Source organism: Chelonia mydas, chromosome 7 (assembly GCF_015237465.2).
Source record: "Chelonia mydas isolate rCheMyd1 chromosome 7, rCheMyd1.pri.v2, whole genome shotgun sequence".
Lineage (NCBI taxonomy): Eukaryota > Metazoa > Chordata > Testudines > Cheloniidae > Chelonia > Chelonia mydas.
The window spans coordinates 92,004,863-92,024,107 of NC_057853.1; the positions used below are offsets into that span (position 1 = coordinate 92,004,863).

The 19,245-nt window shown below is 36.9% G+C and overlaps 1 protein-coding gene across 2 annotated transcripts in view; it reads left to right on the top strand.

The window, feature by feature from the left end:
- Positions 1-19,245, top strand: part of MYOF (myoferlin) — a 115,349-nt gene that overhangs the window by 84,552 nt on the left and 11,552 nt on the right. For both annotated transcript variants that reach the window (XM_037904298.2, XM_027819380.3), the window contains 11 exons: positions 912-1,023; positions 2,801-2,878; positions 5,835-6,016; positions 6,114-6,272; positions 6,412-6,510; positions 6,801-6,962; positions 7,495-7,660; positions 8,755-8,831; positions 14,200-14,211; positions 15,471-15,569; positions 16,639-16,764. In XM_037904298.2, coding sequence (XP_037760226.1) covers positions 912-1,023; positions 2,801-2,878; positions 5,835-6,016; positions 6,114-6,272; positions 6,412-6,510; positions 6,801-6,962; positions 7,495-7,660; positions 8,755-8,831; positions 14,200-14,211; positions 15,471-15,569; positions 16,639-16,764 — 1,272 coding nt within the window. The remainder of the gene's footprint in view (positions 1-911; positions 1,024-2,800; positions 2,879-5,834; positions 6,017-6,113; positions 6,273-6,411; positions 6,511-6,800; positions 6,963-7,494; positions 7,661-8,754; positions 8,832-14,199; positions 14,212-15,470; positions 15,570-16,638; positions 16,765-19,245) is intronic.

The following is a 19,245-nucleotide window of genomic DNA, read 5'->3' on the forward strand; positions in this document are numbered from 1 at the left end:
TTGTATCTGCTAAGGCATCAACTAGGGAATAGTATAAAGAACATAGCATGAGAAAGGAATATGTTTTACTAGGATATTGGACACAGAAAGGGTGGTGGCATCATATGAGGGAATATCCAATTTGTGGCAGTGGCTCTACATTTTTTTCTTGTTTTGCATCCCCAGCAGCACATAACAGCCATCTAGTTTATAATATCTATTTTTTTTCTTCCACCTCCCTGGGTCCTGACTCCCATTTGAACATTCGCTTTTTAGTGTCTGTTTCTTTTAACTCTATAAATATTGGGCTAGACACAGCTCATGGTTGCTGCCAGCTTGTACCAGTGTAACGGAGGGGCTAACGCCCCCGGCAGCAGACTAGCTCTTTAGAGGAGGTTGGTGGCCAGTGTAGAATGCTTGCAGCCTCTTCTGTAGCAGGGTGCTTGCAGGCAGGCCCATCGAGAGAAATGGGGGGCTCTGGTACACCATGTTCACTGGTGCCCCAGCTCCCCCCATTTCACTTTATTTACACAGACATTATACATTTTGGGGTGCCCCGAGCTCAGGCCCCCAATACAATTGTTCTCTCTTTCCCTCCTTCTCATCTGCCCAATTTATCCCACAAAGAGGGCAGCATTGGCCAGGAAGTGGACATGACCACCAGACTGATTTCTGTAGCGCTCTGACTGCAACTTAAAAAATTGACTTCCCAAAGGAGAGTGGCAGAGCAAACACCTTTGCCTTCAGCCAGGTGTGAACTTCTTCCGCAGTACACGAGGCTTCATTTGTTCAGGGAGGTACAATTTGCATCTCTTCTTGCCCCAACAGGAGTGAATGAAGCCCAGTGTGTACATAAGAAGACATTTACATGAAGATCATGTTATTTCTGTGTACGTAAATGTCAATGAACTTGGTTTTGTATATGATTTTAGGGAGCAGACACAAGCCTCGATGATGGAGAGGGGAAGAGCTCAGAAAAAGACAAGGAGTCTGCCACACGTGTATTTGGTGCCAACACTCCAATTGTTTCCTGCAGTTTTGACAGTAGGTTTTTGCCAGATCCCTGCTTAATGACTCACTTTTGTTATTATGCATACCGATCACTGATAATCAGTAGCCAGGTAGTGAACCACATTGTTACCCCATCTTCCTTCCCCCACTCCCCACCAGTGTACTTGTCTCATCCACTTGTTGCATCTTGTTACTAACCAAGATTGTAAATTGTTTGGGACAGTGTCTGTATTTTAACTATATGCTTGTACGTCTCCTAGCACAATGATGGTCAATCCCTGATGGGGCCTAGAGTGGCTACCAGAAGACAAACAATGCATAGTACGACTAACAATGTTCAACTTTGTCTGTTTCCATCATTTGAAGATCTAAATATAAATCCTATCAGCAGAAAAGTTAATAAAAATATTTGAGTGAACAGGATCAAAACCAATAAACTGGATTACAGAATATGGGTCAAATAATCTCTAGTAGCTCATAATTATATGAAAATTTAGGGATGCTTAGTTCCCATGTTGATAGGTGCCTTACAGATACCTAAAGTAGATTGATAGATAGGACCCTATTAGTAATAGTGCAATATAGACAGTTGTGCTATTGACCCTCCATTCACTGTACTCTTTTGGAGCCAAATGCATGTTTTTCATTGGCTACACAATCAAAGCAGCCAACCAGATTTGTCCTGGCCAAATCTGAATAGAAAACTGAGCTGTATTTCAGCCTCAAACCCTAATCTAAACATAATCCAGATCTAGATCCAAACAGTCCTCTCTCAGCTCATCTCTTTCTGTTTGTACAAATGCTCTAATTACAGTCTACTAATACCCCCGAGTTGTCCCCTCTCCCCTCCTTTTAACCATAGTCAAATGAGTCTGGGAGCACCTTGCAAATTCTGCTGTAACCAAGCAATGGTAGAAAAGGAAGAATTACCTGTCCTGAGCATAACATACACTTGGGGGCAGGGGGGGTGAAGGCAGTCAGAGGAAGGAACCAGAGCTTTGGTTTACAAGCCCTTTAACTGATTTTCAGGATTCAAATAGGATTTAACTCTGAAAATAAAAAGCCAAGCAAAAAAAAAAAAGTTTCCAGTTCAGACGTTTGTTTCTGTTTACCCTCTGATCGTCAGATGTTGAGCTAATGAAACTATTTTATGGAATTTTATTATTTTAAATAAAATGTCTAATATGCTTAAATAAGCTCCGGCTCCCTTTCAAGTCAATGGCAACACTTGTATTGAATTCAGTGGGATCAGGCTTTGGCCCACAATAAGCCAGTGAACTGTATAGACCAACATTTTGGATTTTCGGGAGACAGAGAGGAATTAAATGATGTTCAAAAATACATTCAGGGCTAGCTTGCTTTGGGGGTGAATCCTGCAGTTTTCAGTGCTACTTCTACCTTCAGTCTTGAAGAAAGAACTGTTGGTCCTGACCTCTAATCTCATATAATTGCAGACAGGTGCATGAGAAGTTACATCTGATTATCAGACCCTTTTGAATAGAGTAATTTGTTAGGACTTTTTAAAGTCTCCTGCAGAGTCAGAAGTGAAAAAACTGAATGGCATCCATTTTATCCTATTCTAGGGCTCTTCATCTACTTTGTGCTGGGCTGCAGAAGCAGCACCCATACATTAGCCTGATAGTACCAGTACACTGGTCACAAATAATCAAGTTAATATATGGTGCTAAAATTGCTCGTGCTTTGGTTAAGAAGCTACTGAATGCCTGTTTTATAAATGCAAAATAGCCTAATTAAAGGAATCACACTTGTTTAATTCTAACCACTACATTTGGACTCTCATTTTGTGTAGGAGTGTATAGTTACCACCTTCGCTGCTACATCTATCAGGCAAGAAATCTTATTGCTTTAGACAAAGACAGCTTTTCAGGTATGGAAAAATCCTATTAAAGTCAACAAACCCGCTCCCTACAATTAATGAATAGCTTATTTCAGCTATAGGATAGCTTGATTCACCTGCTGTAGGCCCCTATGGCAGTAATTACAGCTTTACTGAGTGGGATCTGGAGGTGGCCAGCCCATCCCCAAAGTGCACAGTACTGACCAACAAGGAGGGGTGGCTAGTGCATCCGGGAAATGCACTGATTCAGCAGTACCCTCAGGACAGCTCTGCCAGCTCCACTCCCCAGCAGATATCTGTAGGGAGAGTGGTGGTGCAAACATTGGCTATACTTCCCCATGGACAAATTTCCCCTGGGCCCCAGCTTCTCCTTTTTGGCCCAAGACTATGCAGTGTGTAACTCTGCCCCACTCTCCACATGGTAGCAGAGGTGAATCAAGCTATATCTGCTTGTTGTATCAACAAGTTCTTGCCTTATCTAAAGTTTTATATTATGTTAGCGCTAATATTGACTTGTACAGAAATTGCAGATTATATGTACCTTACTGCTAAGCATGGGTCTTGTTTATTTGTACAAAGGTATTCATTAGTGCTTAATTGTACAGGAACTAAAAATGTTTTACCCCTCAAGAGGCAACAGTGCCACATGATCTATTGTAAAGATTTATAAACTGTAGTAATTTATCCATGGTAGCATGATGTTCAGACAAATCGCTTTTACTGCTGGTATTCATTTGTATGACTTTATCATAGCTCCATCCATAAGGAAAGTCTTAGATATTTCTAGCTATGTGTATCAGTCTATCTTTGTAAGCTAGAGTAAACTAATGGGTAATCAGGTACTCAAGTATTTAATGTTTGTTAGTTGCAATGAAAAATTCCACTGGGTGGACAGAATGGGATACTGTGTAAACATGACTTTGAACTTCTAACAGGGTAGGGTTAGAATGAATACACTGTGGATGTGGGGCTGGGGTTTTCAGGGTTTTTTTGTTTGTTTTTCCACGTTTCCATCTTCTCTCTTCCTCTTCTTTCCTCTTTATTATTATTTGAACATATCTAGTGCATACCATAATTTGTTACAGAAACATAGAATGAAGTATATTGTAGCAGTGATGCTGTTTTCTCATATGTTGTCTGAGTTCAAATTCTATGTACATAGCATATGTCACTGTTTTGGACTTACTTGAATATGCAGCAATTAAAAAGAAATACAAAGAAACTACAACCACCCCCCTAATTGACAGATATCTCAGATGCACACACATATAAACCTAAACACCTAAACTTGTACTTTAACAGCAATAATGTTTGAAGGTTTACACAAAAATACATAAAACTTGGATTAGTTACTTAGCTAGAGGCTGTTGAAGCTGACCTAGAAGATAACCTTTAAAATAGCCTCTGGTGCTTGGTAACGGCAATTTGTACAGGAAATGTTAATATCCATCATCAGATACCTTCTTCAGAGATCCCAATGATTTAGAGGTCTATCTAATGGTAGGCCTAGAACACTTTAATCATTTAGTTCTGTTTCACAAGAGGAAGAGGGCTGCCATAAATAAGCATGTTTGAGGCCAAAGCTTGATCTGTGCAATAGCCTGGTAGAATTTATTGTTCAACAACTAGTCAGAACTAGAATGATCTCTTTGTATTATTTATGAGTCCATGGAGTTGTACATCAACAGAAGCATCAAGGAAAAGCTTAGATAGAGGATATATATCAGTAATTGTAAGACGCTAGTATATCAAAACTTCATTTTAGTTTTCAGGCTAATTTTCTGATTCATAGGACATTTTAATCGTTACACAGATTATTGTGGTGTTCAAGATGTGCACAGAGCAAACTCTGCGGTAACCAAACTGCGAATTTAAAAGTTCATCATCAGTTCTGTGTTAACCGTTCCATTGTGTTTGATGATGTATTTGTGTTTCATGAAAGGCTTTGAAGAGGCAACCAGGTGGCTCAGGAAACTGGTAACAAAATATGGAGACTGTCACCTCCAAGTTGTAGTTTCAAATCTAGGCATGCTTGATAATGAAAAATACTAGCAATCTTGTAACAGCCTAGATTCTGCCACTGGATTCACCTGTGTGGACCTCCACTGACTTGATGGCTCTTGAGTGCTTGGGACAGAAAGGATAGGTTTTAATGCTGTGATGCATCATACACAGAGTGAAGAGACTTTTTTAAGGAAAAACAGGGACACCTGTCATCATGGGAAATTCATAGATGAGTTTTTAATAGCTATGGTGGGCAAGTACCCAGGGCTATGGGATTGTGCCTGTTTCTTTTTCCCTCAGGGTTAGCTCCGCTAAGCAATCTTTGGTCCCTAAGACTGGATTAGAAATCTCCCCAGAGATTTCTGGACATTCCTTGTTTATAATCAGGCCAAAATTATTTATTTTATTTTCATGTGACGGTGTTAAGGCACTTGTACTTCTGATTCAAGCTAGAACAGGAAATACACAGGCATGTGAAAGTGAAGGAAAAATGGTAAACTTTTCAAGCCTCAAGAAAGGTTCAATGGAGGAATAGGTGAAGGTTCAGGTCAGATTAGTTTTCACAGCTCACATGCAGAGGTTCATAGATAAAACCCTTCCACTCCAGAGGGTTACATATTCATTACAGTGCGTGAGGAGTTATGTATCCAGGTAATTCTACCACACTTTCACTGTGGTGTCTATGAATATTACATTTTAGAGTTACATGCACTGCTTTTAATACTAGCAGGATAAGATTTTTCTAATCAGTACAATGGGATGTTATACTTTGTAATAGGTTGCTTGCTGCCTGCAATCACCACCCATAGGTGTTTGTTATAAACTGAGGTATAGAGACTTGAACTGGGAGGAGACAAAGAGGGAAGGAAAATAATGTAGGCCAGACCTTCATCTGGTGTACATTGACCAATTTCCACCAGCTGAGGATCTGGCCATGTTTTTTTAAAAATTAGATTTTCTAAATCTTTGTATGGTCTTTCAGATCCATATGCTCATGTTTCATTCCTCCATCAAAGCAAAACAACTGAGATCATCCATTCAACTCTGAATCCTACATGGGACCAAACGCTTATATTTAATGAAATTGAAATCTATGGAGACCCACAGACAGTAGCAAAAAATCCACCTAATGTGGTTATTGAACTTTTTGACAATGACCAAGTGGTATGTGAATTTTTTTGTCTTGATTCCCCTTTAGTTGTTTACTTGGAGATAGCAGATTAATTAAAGTTTATGATTTCTGATTGGCCAATTTGTCCAGGGCAAAGATGAGTTTCTAGGAAGAAGTGTTTGCTCTCCTATGGTAAAGCTAAACCCAGAAGTGGATATCACACCTAAGCTTCTCTGGTACCCCGTAATGAATGGAGGTAAAGCTTGTGGGGACATCCTTTTCGATGCTGAGCTTATTCTGAGGGACAAGGTAATTTAAAAATATATATATATTCTTCCAAACTGTATGGCATTTTGAAACGATTACAGTAGTGAATGTTTTACTATATACGATACATTCTGTTTAAGAAAAAGGAAAGAAACTTGTGCTTCTGTGCTTGTATTCATAGGATGGCTCCAACCTTCCAATTCTTCCATCACAAAGAGCACCAAAGCTTTACATGGTACCTCAAGGAATTAGACCTGTTGTTCAGCTCACTGCTATTGAGGTAGTGTATGCTACTCAAATTAACTGAATATAATGAGAGGAATCTCATCTTGTAGGGTAGAAAATGTCTTTATATATTTGCTTCCATAAATAATGTGGTAATGAAATAAATACAGATGGCTTATTTTCCAGTATAGTGTCATTAACATTTTTGGTAAAACACCTTGCAATATATGTCAGCCATACTTTATAATTGGAAAGACATTGTTTTCCCCTTCCAGTTATTATTTCAGTATCATTTTTAGCACACTGGTTTCCCTTAGTAATGCCTATATTGGATTTTATTTACAGATTCTTGCCTGGGGGTTACGAAACATGAAAAACTACCAAATGGCTTCTATTACTTCTCCAAGTCTCATTGTAGAGTGTGGTGGTGAAATGGTGGAGTCTGTAGTGATCAAAAACCTCAAAAAGACACCAAATTTTCCATATTCTGTTCTCTTCATGAAAGTGGTATGATGTTAAAATTACAGTGCAAAGATCTTCAGTAGTATTTAAATGTTCTACATTCTAGGTTTCGTTTTAGTAGAAAAATCAATAGAAGGAACAAGCAATTCTTCTTTGACTGAATGTAAGACATTCATCTTTGAGTCTGAAAGTTTTCATAATGGTAATTAAACATTTCTACACAAATGCTGACAAAATAATATATTCCCAAATGCTACCAATCAATAGGACTATGTTGATGATCTGTCTATAGATCTGTGTAGGTATTTATACGGCCCTCATCACTGTAATATCTGAGGCTCGGGAAATCTTACTTTGAGGCAATACATGTATTTTTAAAAGATTATTCTACTGACATTTATTTAATTAGTACAGCATAGAGCTGCATGATGTATGCAAATATACATGCACAGATCATGAGTTCAGTATTAAATTACTGAGACTGTGACCCAATCCTGCAGACTTTGCTCAGGCAAAAACTCTTTATTCTCCTTACCGACCATGGTTCTAAACACAGGCAACTCTTTTTAACTTCTAGCTTTTGCCCAAAGAGGAGCTATACACTCCATCACTAGTTATTAAAGTGATAGACCACAGACAGTTCGGACGGAAACCAGTTGTGGGACAGTGTACCATTGATTCCCTGGAAGACTTTCGCTGTGACCCCTACGCTACTAAAGAAGACATTGCACCACAACTAAAAGGTAGGCAGCTAGAAGATGACAACAATTCACCTCCTTTCTTGAGGAAGATTTGAGTAAGCCACCTTGAATGTTCCTATATATACAGAATAGATTTGTAGTAACCTAGTGTTGTATATTAAGTTAGAGAGTGGAAAATCAAACTCTCAGTATTAATCACCAATGCGGTAAGCTATAGAGCTTCAGAAGAGAGACAACAACCTACAGGGCGATGTCTGTATTGTTACAACAGACAGTGTCAGACCGTTGGATCAGCTGGTACCTCCGAAAGGCTTCTGTAGCACGTGCATGCAATATAACTACCTTTAAATGACGGTTGTAACTGGTAATACTGATGTAGAGAACGACACTCAAGGAGAAAGATAAAAGACTGAAAGCAAAGAGGGAGTTATTTCAAAGATGGCTTTACATTTTATGGGTAAATTTATTTAGAAAGCCATGATTTATTTAAACCTCCCATCTTTTACTTAGTTTATCTTCAGTGCTCCTTAAAAAACCATCATCATTATTCCAGAGAATGGATGGAAATACCACAGTAGCTTTTTTAAAAAAGGAAGTAATATGGAAACATAGGACCTAATCTGCTCCATGCATTTGGCCCACATAAGCACTCACATGGATCAACTTGAAGATCAGGCTCCTAATGGACCACATCAGTTCACTGTACTGTACTGTCATATTATGCATATAGGCACCATTTTTTCAGTTACAACCCATTATGGGAAGATTCTGAAAACCATAAACGGCAGGTAAGAGTCGAACATCCACTGACTTTCAATAGGCATTAGGTGCCGACCTGCTAGTTGCAGCTTTGAAAATGTCCCATGATGGCTTTTTCTTCAAACTCCATTGCATTTGATATGCGTTTGTGTGTGAGAGAGAAAAGTATGTATGTAACACAGCTAATGCTTGCTAATTTCTTTAAAGAGTTAATCCTGCGTAGCAGTTAACAAAACATTGCAAATAACTGCTTACTTTAAAAAGTCAAACCCACGCCAAATAAATTCCTTCACATCTTCTATAACATTTAAATTTAAATTCTGATAGCAAAATTGACTAGCAAAATATTTCACCTTAAGAAAATGTTTCATTTACAGTTAGCCTCCTGTCTGCTGTGCCTCGTCGGGATGTGGTCATTGAAATGGAAGACACAAAGCCACTACTAGCAGCTCAGGTAATCTTTGCAATTTGATGCTTGACTTTCATATTTTGGACACATGATTTACTAACAACCACTTAGCATACAACTTTGGATTTCTGTAAGCTTTTCTGCCCAAGTCACAGAAGCAACTGCAAAATTGGTGGAGCCTTTTGGAGTGTCATTTAAAATAAAATTTGTATTGTGGCAGGGGAGTAAAGGAAGTATTTTTATTATTATTACCCTATTTCTAATGGGTAACACTGAAATGATGTATTTCGTGCAAAGTAGAGTTGAGTAAATAATTAATAATAATGTATTCTCAATCAGTTTATTCTATCTGTTCATGAATTGTCTGTGAGCAGTTTATAAATTTTCAAATGGTTTCCTATTCCGAATTATTCACTAAATACTTTTGGTGAATAATTTTTGGTCTTTAGATCATTCATGAGCAGTTTGTTGCAGGTGTTCAGATATGAAATTCTAGAAGTGTTGATTGGCTTATTGGACTCCTAGGCCATATGGCACATTTCTGTTTCCTGATTGGATGAGTTGTACTTAAAATCAGGTTTCTGTTGTGAATATTTGCATTTACAAGTTCTAAACCTGTGCTCTGTGAATATTCTTGAATATTTGCTTACAATTCATAATATTTTTGTGACCACTCCTGCCCATAAACTCATTTTCTAGGTTGTTTGTAGAAAGCAACCACAAAAGCCAAAGTGAATTCAACAACAGACACAACTGGTGTTGAAGTTTTTGAGCAAGCACCTGCTGAACATTTTTGAGCTATTCACCCACAGTTAATGCTTAACACACTAAATCTTAAACATATGCTTCTCTGCTTATTTACCTTTTTTTCTTTTGTCATTGGGGTTTGCAGTTATGATGTGCATTATATTTGCTGAAATGCTTCTTTTCTTGCTTTACTGAGGATCCCACTCTGTGCAATCCCCTTTTGTCTTTCATGTAGCGTAGCTGCTCTGTAATTATGCTCTATAAACAGTGCCAGTGAAAGCAGCAGATGTTTATCACAGGCATACAAGGAGTGCTGCCAGACAATAGATGTATCAATATGTTCAAGCAGCTAAGAGTATACATTCAGTCCATTGTCCAACCTTTCCATTTGGCTAGAAGTAGTGTGAGGCTGAGCCCATTCACTGACACAGTCACCTCTGGAAAGCATTTGTAGTTTGCATATGGCTGACCAGGTAAATCAAAATACCAAAATATTGTGTTTTCTGTGTTGTTTCCATTTTAAAATATTTTACCTAATTTAGCTTGAAGGTTGCACTATGGATGTGAGAAACAGAAAGAGAGAGGAGTCGAAGATGTCCCCAGGTTATTTTCTGAGCAACAGAGAGGATTATGATGTTATCAGCAGTAAGAGAGAAAGCAGGAAAAGGCGCGGGTTTGGAGGAAGAAATAAGTGACACAATTTTTAATTTTAGCCACACTAAGCTTAAAGTTTTTGGTGAGACATTCAGGAGATGCCAGATTTGTAGATGCAAGGCAAAAGAAGAAGCAGGGAGAGGCATGCAAAATATAGTACCAATTAACAATTGTAATGCTTTCCAAATATTTTAAAAATAAGTGCATTAAACAAAATGCAGGGGGAGGAATTTCTCTGGTCAGCTAAGGTCTTTATGCAGTGCAAAAGGACCTTGAACCAGCCAGAGATAGCCAATGAAACATTCCCTTTACACAAGGGAACTCTGCCTCCTTCTGCACTAACTGCCCCCTCCCCTCCACCCTCAGCTTGGGCATTAGGGGAAGGGAGTGCAGTGTGGTGGTAGTGGGGTGATTTGAGGGGGCATGGTAAAGAATTGCCCAATCCTCCATTGGTGTAAATTTGAGTTGCCACTGGGGTTTGACACCCGTGAATCAGGGAGCCCCAACTGGCTCTCTTCTTCCCCTTTGGAAGTAGTAGAGAATCGAGACCCTGGTATAAAGGATATATTGATGCTGTTTGGAATGGAGGTGTATCTCAGTCATAGCTTTGCCACCCCCTGAGTACTGTGGCCATCCCAAATCCATATTAAGTGAAACATTTCTGCTGCCCAGGGCATCATGTATATTTTTTTCTATTCTGTCTTGTGGATTTCTTCAAAGTACTGTTCTGATTCTTTCAGCAATCCCATCATAAAACCTTATTTTACAGGTATTTATAATTCAGTTACAGAAGTTCAGACTTTGTTAAAATCCCCCTGATTTTAGGTTTGCAAAATTTGTCCCTTAGCTTGCAGGTTTTTTCAAAAATTACTGATTGCAGATGCTTTTAATTAACAAATTTCTTTAAAAACCAACAAACCAAACAATATTTTTAAAGGGTGTTGGGGTTTTTTAAGTTGTACAGATGTACAGATGTAAATTAAGATGTAATTCTTCATCCAGAATTTTGATAGATTTTTTCTTAAAGAATAAAAGCAGAATGATAAAATTCATATTTGGAAACCAGATGTTTCAAACATACAGGAACTTTTTCTCTTTGTGTTTTTTCTTATGCACATCCATATTAAATTTAGGCATAAGTTACAGCTTTGGAATTTAATTTGTTTTTGTTGGTTTGTGTGACTCCACCTTTTCCTTTACAGAAGTGAAGCTTTTTTTTTAATGTTACAAAGGTCATCAATGAAAACACTCCAGAACTTTGGAAAAGTTCAAACTCAGATCCAAATTTTGTGGCTTGGCCGTATTTCTAATGTGTTCATTGAATGTACTGTACAAATCTATCTTCTTTTTTCACTACTCATTCAGGATCTTAATGTCAGAAAGGGTGGACTCATTTAGACACCTCATAATAATGCATTATCCTATATTCTGTTTTCTCACACATAAGGACTTGATGTTTAACATAAAATAGCAGAAACAAAACAGGCCTTCTGTTCTAATCATGTTAATGCTTTCCAAATTCCCAATCCATATTGGAAATTTTTTGTGTCAGTTAATAATTATATACAAAATAGATGCCTAGGGTAAAAGTCCTGTTCCTAGTGAAGTCAATGGCAAAACTCTCATTGACTTCAATGGGGCCAGGATTTCACGCATAGAAGGGAAAACTTATAAATATTATACAATGTTCTCGACAACTTTTTTTTAGAATTGGACATCAATTTAGTAAATGTAATATTGCATTGCATACACTAATAGCATCCATATGATATAAGGACTCTTTAGAAGAATTAAAAGTACATTTTTGGAAAGCATATATGATGTGCAGATAACACACTAAGGGCACAGATGTAGAAATTTCATCAATTACATTCCAATTTCCAGTGCTTAAGCAGTATGTCAACCGCACTCGGCAAAATGGCTTCTCCAACAGCAGTGCATGTATGTATGAAGCTAATGCATGAAGATAACCAAAGTGGGGATTTAGGTGCCTTGGTCATGTGGCTTTCACTTCTCTTTTGATAATTCTGTAGAGAGATTTTGGAGTGAAGGATGCTTTTATATCACGTATAATAGCATATTTACAATTACTAGGGAGTAACAGTTCCTTTACATGTCATATATCTACACTTCAGAATTTGATTTGTTTAGCCCTACTACCAATATTTGACTTTTGTTTAAAATTAGATTTTCCAGGGGAAAACATACTGATTAAACAGTAAATATAAACATAATTCTGTTACCTTGCTAAGACTCAACTGTGGCTGATAGTACAGGGTCTCCATAAATTGGAGCAGATAAATAAATAGCAGTTCAATACTTGTTAGGAAAGAACATTTATAACAATATACAATGAGGTCATTGGATAGCTAAAGAAATTGGTAAATTGTTTTATCTGGTCTTTGCCATGTGACTATTTCTCTCCAAAATCTCAATTTATCTTATAATGATTTTAGCCTAAATCACTGGCATTTTATGAATGAGCATTGCTTAATAATTTTACAGCATCCAAAATATAGATCATATTTACAGTTTGTGGTGGGGATTTGTGGGATTTGGATTTTAAACATTTTTCAAAGCTATTAAAAATATTGTTTGAAAAGACATTTGAAGGTGTATCAGGAAAAAAAATTAGTCTTAAACCAGTCAGCACCTTGAACATTACGTTCTACTGAAAGATTCAGAGACCATAAATAATTATGTTTTGCGGTAAAACCCCCTAATTCAGTGTAAAGAATGAAGCTTGTTGCACAGCAATGCAAACAAAGTTGTTTCCATGAAAAACTCATTCATCTATCTTCAACATTGTGAACTAGTGGAAAAAAATGTAGATTAAAAAATGCAAGGTCTTTTAAATTTATTACATACCTGTAGGTGAACGGACAGGTAATCAGAGTTTCTGAGGGGAAACTGCTCCTTTAGAAGTTGTCATAAATCCTCATACAAGTATGAAATTATTTGTTGCCATGGGATACTTCTGATTTTATCTTAAAGTTAGCCATGATGACTGAAATACAGTACATTTTAATATCCAAACAGGATAATTACCTTCATGATAGAAATGAGGAATTTTGAGTAGTTCATTTGGTGTGTATACTGACCTGCTATTTTCTGGATTTCTTTTGGTTTGCACAACAATCTAATTATAATACCTCTAAATTAGAACACAACGGGTGATATAAACACAGAAAATCACCAGTGGTAATCATTGCTTCCAAATAAGTCTGGTACAGTATTTGCTCTTCATGGAAGATTCTTATTCATAATGTAAATTATATAATTAATTTTGCGATTGTGAAAGTTGTTGCAAGTATTTATAATTCTTCACATTTTTTCAGACTCCGGGTTGTCCACAATTTTTAAAGCTGCAAATTGGCAATAAAAAGACAAACAAAAAGACTTGTGAGCATTAGCAACTATTTTATAAGCATGTACGGAGTAAAATATGAGCGTCTTCAAAAAGAGCAAAACAACCCAAATTACTGTGTGTGTGTGTGAAAATCCTTTGGAACAAAATCTCCATGGAATTAAAAATCATTACGTTTGATTTAGATATAGTCCTGGACCCACTTGTAAGTGAACCAACCAAGCAAAGTATGGGCCAGATCCTGCACTCCTCCTTGCACACCCAAAACAAATCAGTGAAAGTGGGTGTGAGAGGAATGCTGCGTTGGGTCCCACGAGAGTATAACTACACTCTCACACATTTTCTCTGTTTAGTTTTTTAAATATTGTTACAAGAACCAAAACATAAATTCCCCAATTCTGACCACTTTCAACGTTTCATTGGGTATGTAATAAATACTATAGTTCAACAAATAAAGCAACAAATCATGTCTGAATAATTCCTAAATAAGTAAGTTAAACATGTTGTGAAATATAAAACTTACATATGAAAACTGAATTTTCCTTCTTTATCACCTGTCCCCAATGTAAAACACTATAAACCCTGTTTTTTATTTACCCTCTCTTTTTGTTTTGCTCTTTTTTATGAACGGATCCTTATGAGCAGCTTACAGAAAAGGTAATTACAATGTTCTTTATTTATAATAGCATAGTGCTTTCTTGTAGGTCAAAGCTCCAGATAGAAACCAGTACGTTAACTTTGTATTCTGGCTTTGGTACTTTTAAGGGGGTGGAGGAGGGATTTGTAACTTTTGAAAAACATCAAAATAAAATGCTGCCTGCACTTTGTGACCAGAATGAAAAATTTAGGAAAATTATGCAGAATGGAAATGTAAGCTTCCACATAGTCCAAAAGTTATTCAAAACAGATTTGTTGATTTGAGTAACACTAATCACTTCTATAAATGCCACAATCCTTTCGTATTTTTCATAGTTTTTATTCATTGTAAACATAATACTACCTAGATTTTTTTCTTGAGTGATTATTTTTTAAAAATAACAGGTGACTTTCACTGTCTAATCCCTATAGAGTTAGATACACAACATATCTATGATAAGATACTGACAAAATAATTGAAAGAAACTGTTAAAATTATTTCCTTGCTCACTATAATGGTGCAGCACTAGGACAATATACATTTTTTTTTTTTGCACACCGTTGTGAAGTATAAGGGGAAAGAAAAGTGAGGTAATAGTTTCCAGAATTCATTGATGGTTTCACTACTCCTTCCTAATGGACATATCTGTAGACTTTACTCTGACAAAACTCCCCTTGAAGTCAATAGGTCAGATCCTCCGCAAGTGTAAAGGCAGCATAGCTATATTGACTTTAGTGGAGTGATACCAATTTACACCAGCTGAGGATCTGGACCAATATAATTCTAACTGTATCAGTATTATTGAAATCAATGGGAGTTTTACCAGTCTCCGGACTGATGTATTTAGCTCCCATACAAAAGAATTTTATGACCTGTTTACTCTAGGTATTATGAATAAATTAAATGTATGTAATTTGAAGGAGAGACAGTCACCATAGTATCTAGAATTCATTGCAATAGCCAGAACGCACAGATTGCTGTGGCTAGGTGCATATTCAAGAAGAAGGGCCAGACCAAGTAGTATGTGCTGCTGTAGGCAGGATGCTAGACAAGACAGACCATTGGTAAGATCCGGTATTGTAATTCCTATGCGTTAAGTAAGACAGTTTAGCCCTAACTTTAAATTTCATTGCTCTCTTTTTGATCCAGACCTTTATTATTATTTGAATAATAGTTTTTGTTATACATTTAATTAGTCATTGCATCTGTCTTATAGATGATAGAAAAAGGCTGGAGTTCATTCTTGTCTACTACTAAAATGGATTTTTCTTTTTTTAAGGAAGAAGAAACTGTTGATTGGTGGAGCAAATTTTATGCTTCAACAGGAGAGCATGAAAAATGTGGACAATATATTCAAAAAGGATATGACACTTTAAAGGTACTATATAAAAAAATTAAAGGAACGTGTTTTGGTAGGTCAAAATATTCTCTCTTTTTGACATATAATTATTTTTATGTGATTGTTAGTCTCCAAAACAAGTCTTGTCTTTTCACATTGCCATAATTGTAAGCAATCCAACCTCATCGTAAGTTTCATCTGACTTTTCTCCAAAATATCATGCTGTGCATAACAGAACTTAAACAGTGAAACTGGTGGTTTTTGCACAGCCCCTAAATGGATTGGAGTCAATTTCCCATTTTCACCTGGTCAAAACAAGAGACATATAGATGTCTATCTACCTGATATGTTGGTTCATAAATAGTTAAGTATCTCAATACCAGATGCAACCACAAATAAATGCAAGCACATAACTGCCTGTAATTATTTTGGGCATGCAAACAAGGAAGCCAAGATAAAGATAAGACCCTTAATATCCTTCTGATTTTAATATTAGTAAGGAAAGTTGTGACTCTTCCCAGATCAAATTTGTCACTATTTATGCCAAAGGGCATGTGAGGAGGAGAGGGGAAGGGAGTAAAAGGTGTTCCAGAAAGGTCTTACAGTTTTTTCCTTTATTGACAAGACACAGATATTAATGGCTTGATCCTGCACCATTGATCTCAATAGGAGTTTTACCATTGATTTCTTTGGAGAAACGCTCAGAAGCACATTGATGGAGTCTGCAGTTCTGTATGTTTAAATTAATATTTTTCTTGGTGCATTGGTGTAAGTTGGAGCCAGAAATATCCTTTCTAAGACCACTCCCACTTTTTCATGTATACACCTATGGGGGCACAAGTGAGTTTGAGGCTGTGGAATGCAGTTGATTCAGGTTTTGATTAAGACACAAGTGGGGATTGGCTGCACAAGAAACAACTCACATTTTCCAAATAGATTCTGTTCTTCTCCCCCTGTAAAGAGGTAAGAGTGCAAATAATACTGAATGGTTTTGTGCCCTAACATCTCCTAAGTGGAGTACAGCTTTGCTACACCAAAACGACGCGAGCTTTTTAATGGACCTGGTGAATGTGTTAAATTTTTAAATGTCACTTCAATTTTACTTTAGGTGTATGATTGTGAATTGGAGAATGTACCTGAATTTAAGCACCTGACAGACTTCTGTGATACATTTAAGCTGTACAGAGGCAAATCAGAGGACAATGATGACCCTTCAGTGGTAGGAGAATTTAAGGTAAAAAAAAAAAAAAGGGATCCTATTGTTGTACCAGAAATGAAAAAGTAACCAAATGCTGGATGTAGCCCTTTGAATGTATCACTTGCACATACATTGAGACTACTCCTGTGCCAGACACATTCTGTTTGATTCTGAGAGATGCACTGCACCCACCACTCCTACTCAAACTCTGATTCAGCAAACCACTGAAGCATGTGCTTGAATACATTCCTATTCAGCAAAACACTTTGAGTTTGCTGAAGTCCCACTGACTTCCTTAGGACGTAACCATGTGTATAAGTGTCTTGCTAAATAGGGATGTTTGCCTGAGTGGAAAATGCAGGTGCTCAGAGCCTCTCAGGATCAGGCTCTTTCCTTTCAGTGGCATAGCGGGGGAACAACATAGCATATATCCCCCTCCTCCAGAGATACTTGCATGTTAATTCAGAGGACCAATGCTGCACGGGCATATGTTGAGAAGCATATTATTTTCCCATGGTGACTGCTTAGACAGGAAGCTGCCCTAATACTGTGGTTTTGAAATAATAGGTTTAAAAGAAAAAGTTCAGCTAACCCCTCCCCCCGCCAAAAACCATTCTGCTGTATCTGTTAAAAATACATTTTACATTATTATATAGTTAAAGGAAATAACAGGCCAGATTGTCAACTAGAGTGAGTAAGTTTAGCTCAATTGGAGTTCAATGGAGGAAGGCCATTTCACATCAGCTGAGGACATGGTATGCAGTCTCTATTTTAATATAATGAAGGCATATAAAGTGAAATTCTGGCCTCACTGAAGTTGATAACAAAACTTCCATTGACTTTCAGAGGGGTCAGGATTTTACCCATAATGTTTCTCAGTCAGGTGTACTTTTGGAATCAAATCCGAGACAGCTTATGTACTCCATTCTGCACTCTTTTTGTGGCTTTGTTCACAAATTATAAAGGTAAACATTAGGGCTGTCAAGTGATTAATCGCACTGTTAAACAATAATAAAATACCATTTATTTAAATATTTTTGGATGTTTTCTACATTTTCAAATATATTGATTTCAATTACAACACAGAATACAAAGTGTACAGTGCTCACTTTATATTTTTGATTACAAGTATTTACACTGTAAAAAAACAAAAAAATAGTATTTTTCAATTCACCTCATACAAGTACTGTACTGCAATCTCTTTATCATGAAAGTTGAACTTACAAATGTAGAATTATATACAAAAAAACTGCATTCAAAAATAAAACAATGTAAAATTTTAGAGCCTGCAAGTCCACTCAGTCCTACTTCTTATTCAGCCAATTGCCGAGACAAACAAGTTTGTTTACCATTGCAGGAGATAATGCTGCCCACTTCTTGTTTACAATGTCACCTTAAAGTGAGAACAGGTGTTCGCATGACACTGTTATAGCCAGTGTCGCAAGATATTTAGGAGCCAGATGTGCTAAAGATTCATGTCTCTTTATACTTCAACCACCATTCTATTGGACATGCGTCCATGCTGATGATAGGTTCTGCTCAATAATAATCCAAAGCAGTGCAGATTGACACATTTTCATCATCTGAATTAGATCCCACCAGCAGAAGACTGATTTTCTTTTTTGGTGGTTTAGATTCTGTAGTTTCTGCATTGGAGTGTTGCTCTTTTAAGACTTCTGAAAGCATGCTCCACATTGTGTCCCTCTCAGATTTTGGAAGGCACTTCAGATTCTTAAACCTTGGGTCAGTTAGAAATCGCACACTGATTCCTTCTTTGCATTTTGTGAAAACTACAGTGAAAGTGTTCTTAAAATGAACAGCATGTGCTGGGTCATCATCGGGGACTGCTATATGGGAAATATATGGCAGAATGTGGGTAAAACAGAGCAGGGGACATACAATTCTCCCCCAAGGAGTTCAGTCACAAATGTAATTAACAAATTTTTTTTAACGAGCATCATCAGCATGGAAGCATGTCCTCTGATATGATGGCTGAAGCACGAAGGGCCATACGATTGTTTAGCATATCTGGCATGTAAATACCTTGCAATGCCAGCTACAAAAATGCCATGCAAATGCCTGTTCTCACTTTGTGGTGACACTGTAAATAAGAAGAGGGTGGCATTATCTCCTGTAAATGTAAACAAACTTGTTTGTCTTAGCAATTGGCTGAACAAGAAGTAGGACTTGTAGGCTCTGAAGTTTTGCATTGTTTTGTTTTTGAGTGCAGTTATGTAACAAAAAAGATCTACATTTGTAAGTTGTACTTTCATGACAAAAAAATTGCCCTATGGTACTTGTCTGGGGTGAACTGAAAAATACTATTCCTTTTGTTTATCATTTTTACAGTGCAAATATTTGTAATAAAAAATAATATACACTTTGATTTCAATTACAACACAGAATATAATATATATGAAAATATAGAAAAACATCCAAAATATTTAATAAATGTCAATTGGTATTCTATTGTTTAACAGTGCAATTAAAACTGTGATTAATCACGATTCATTTTTT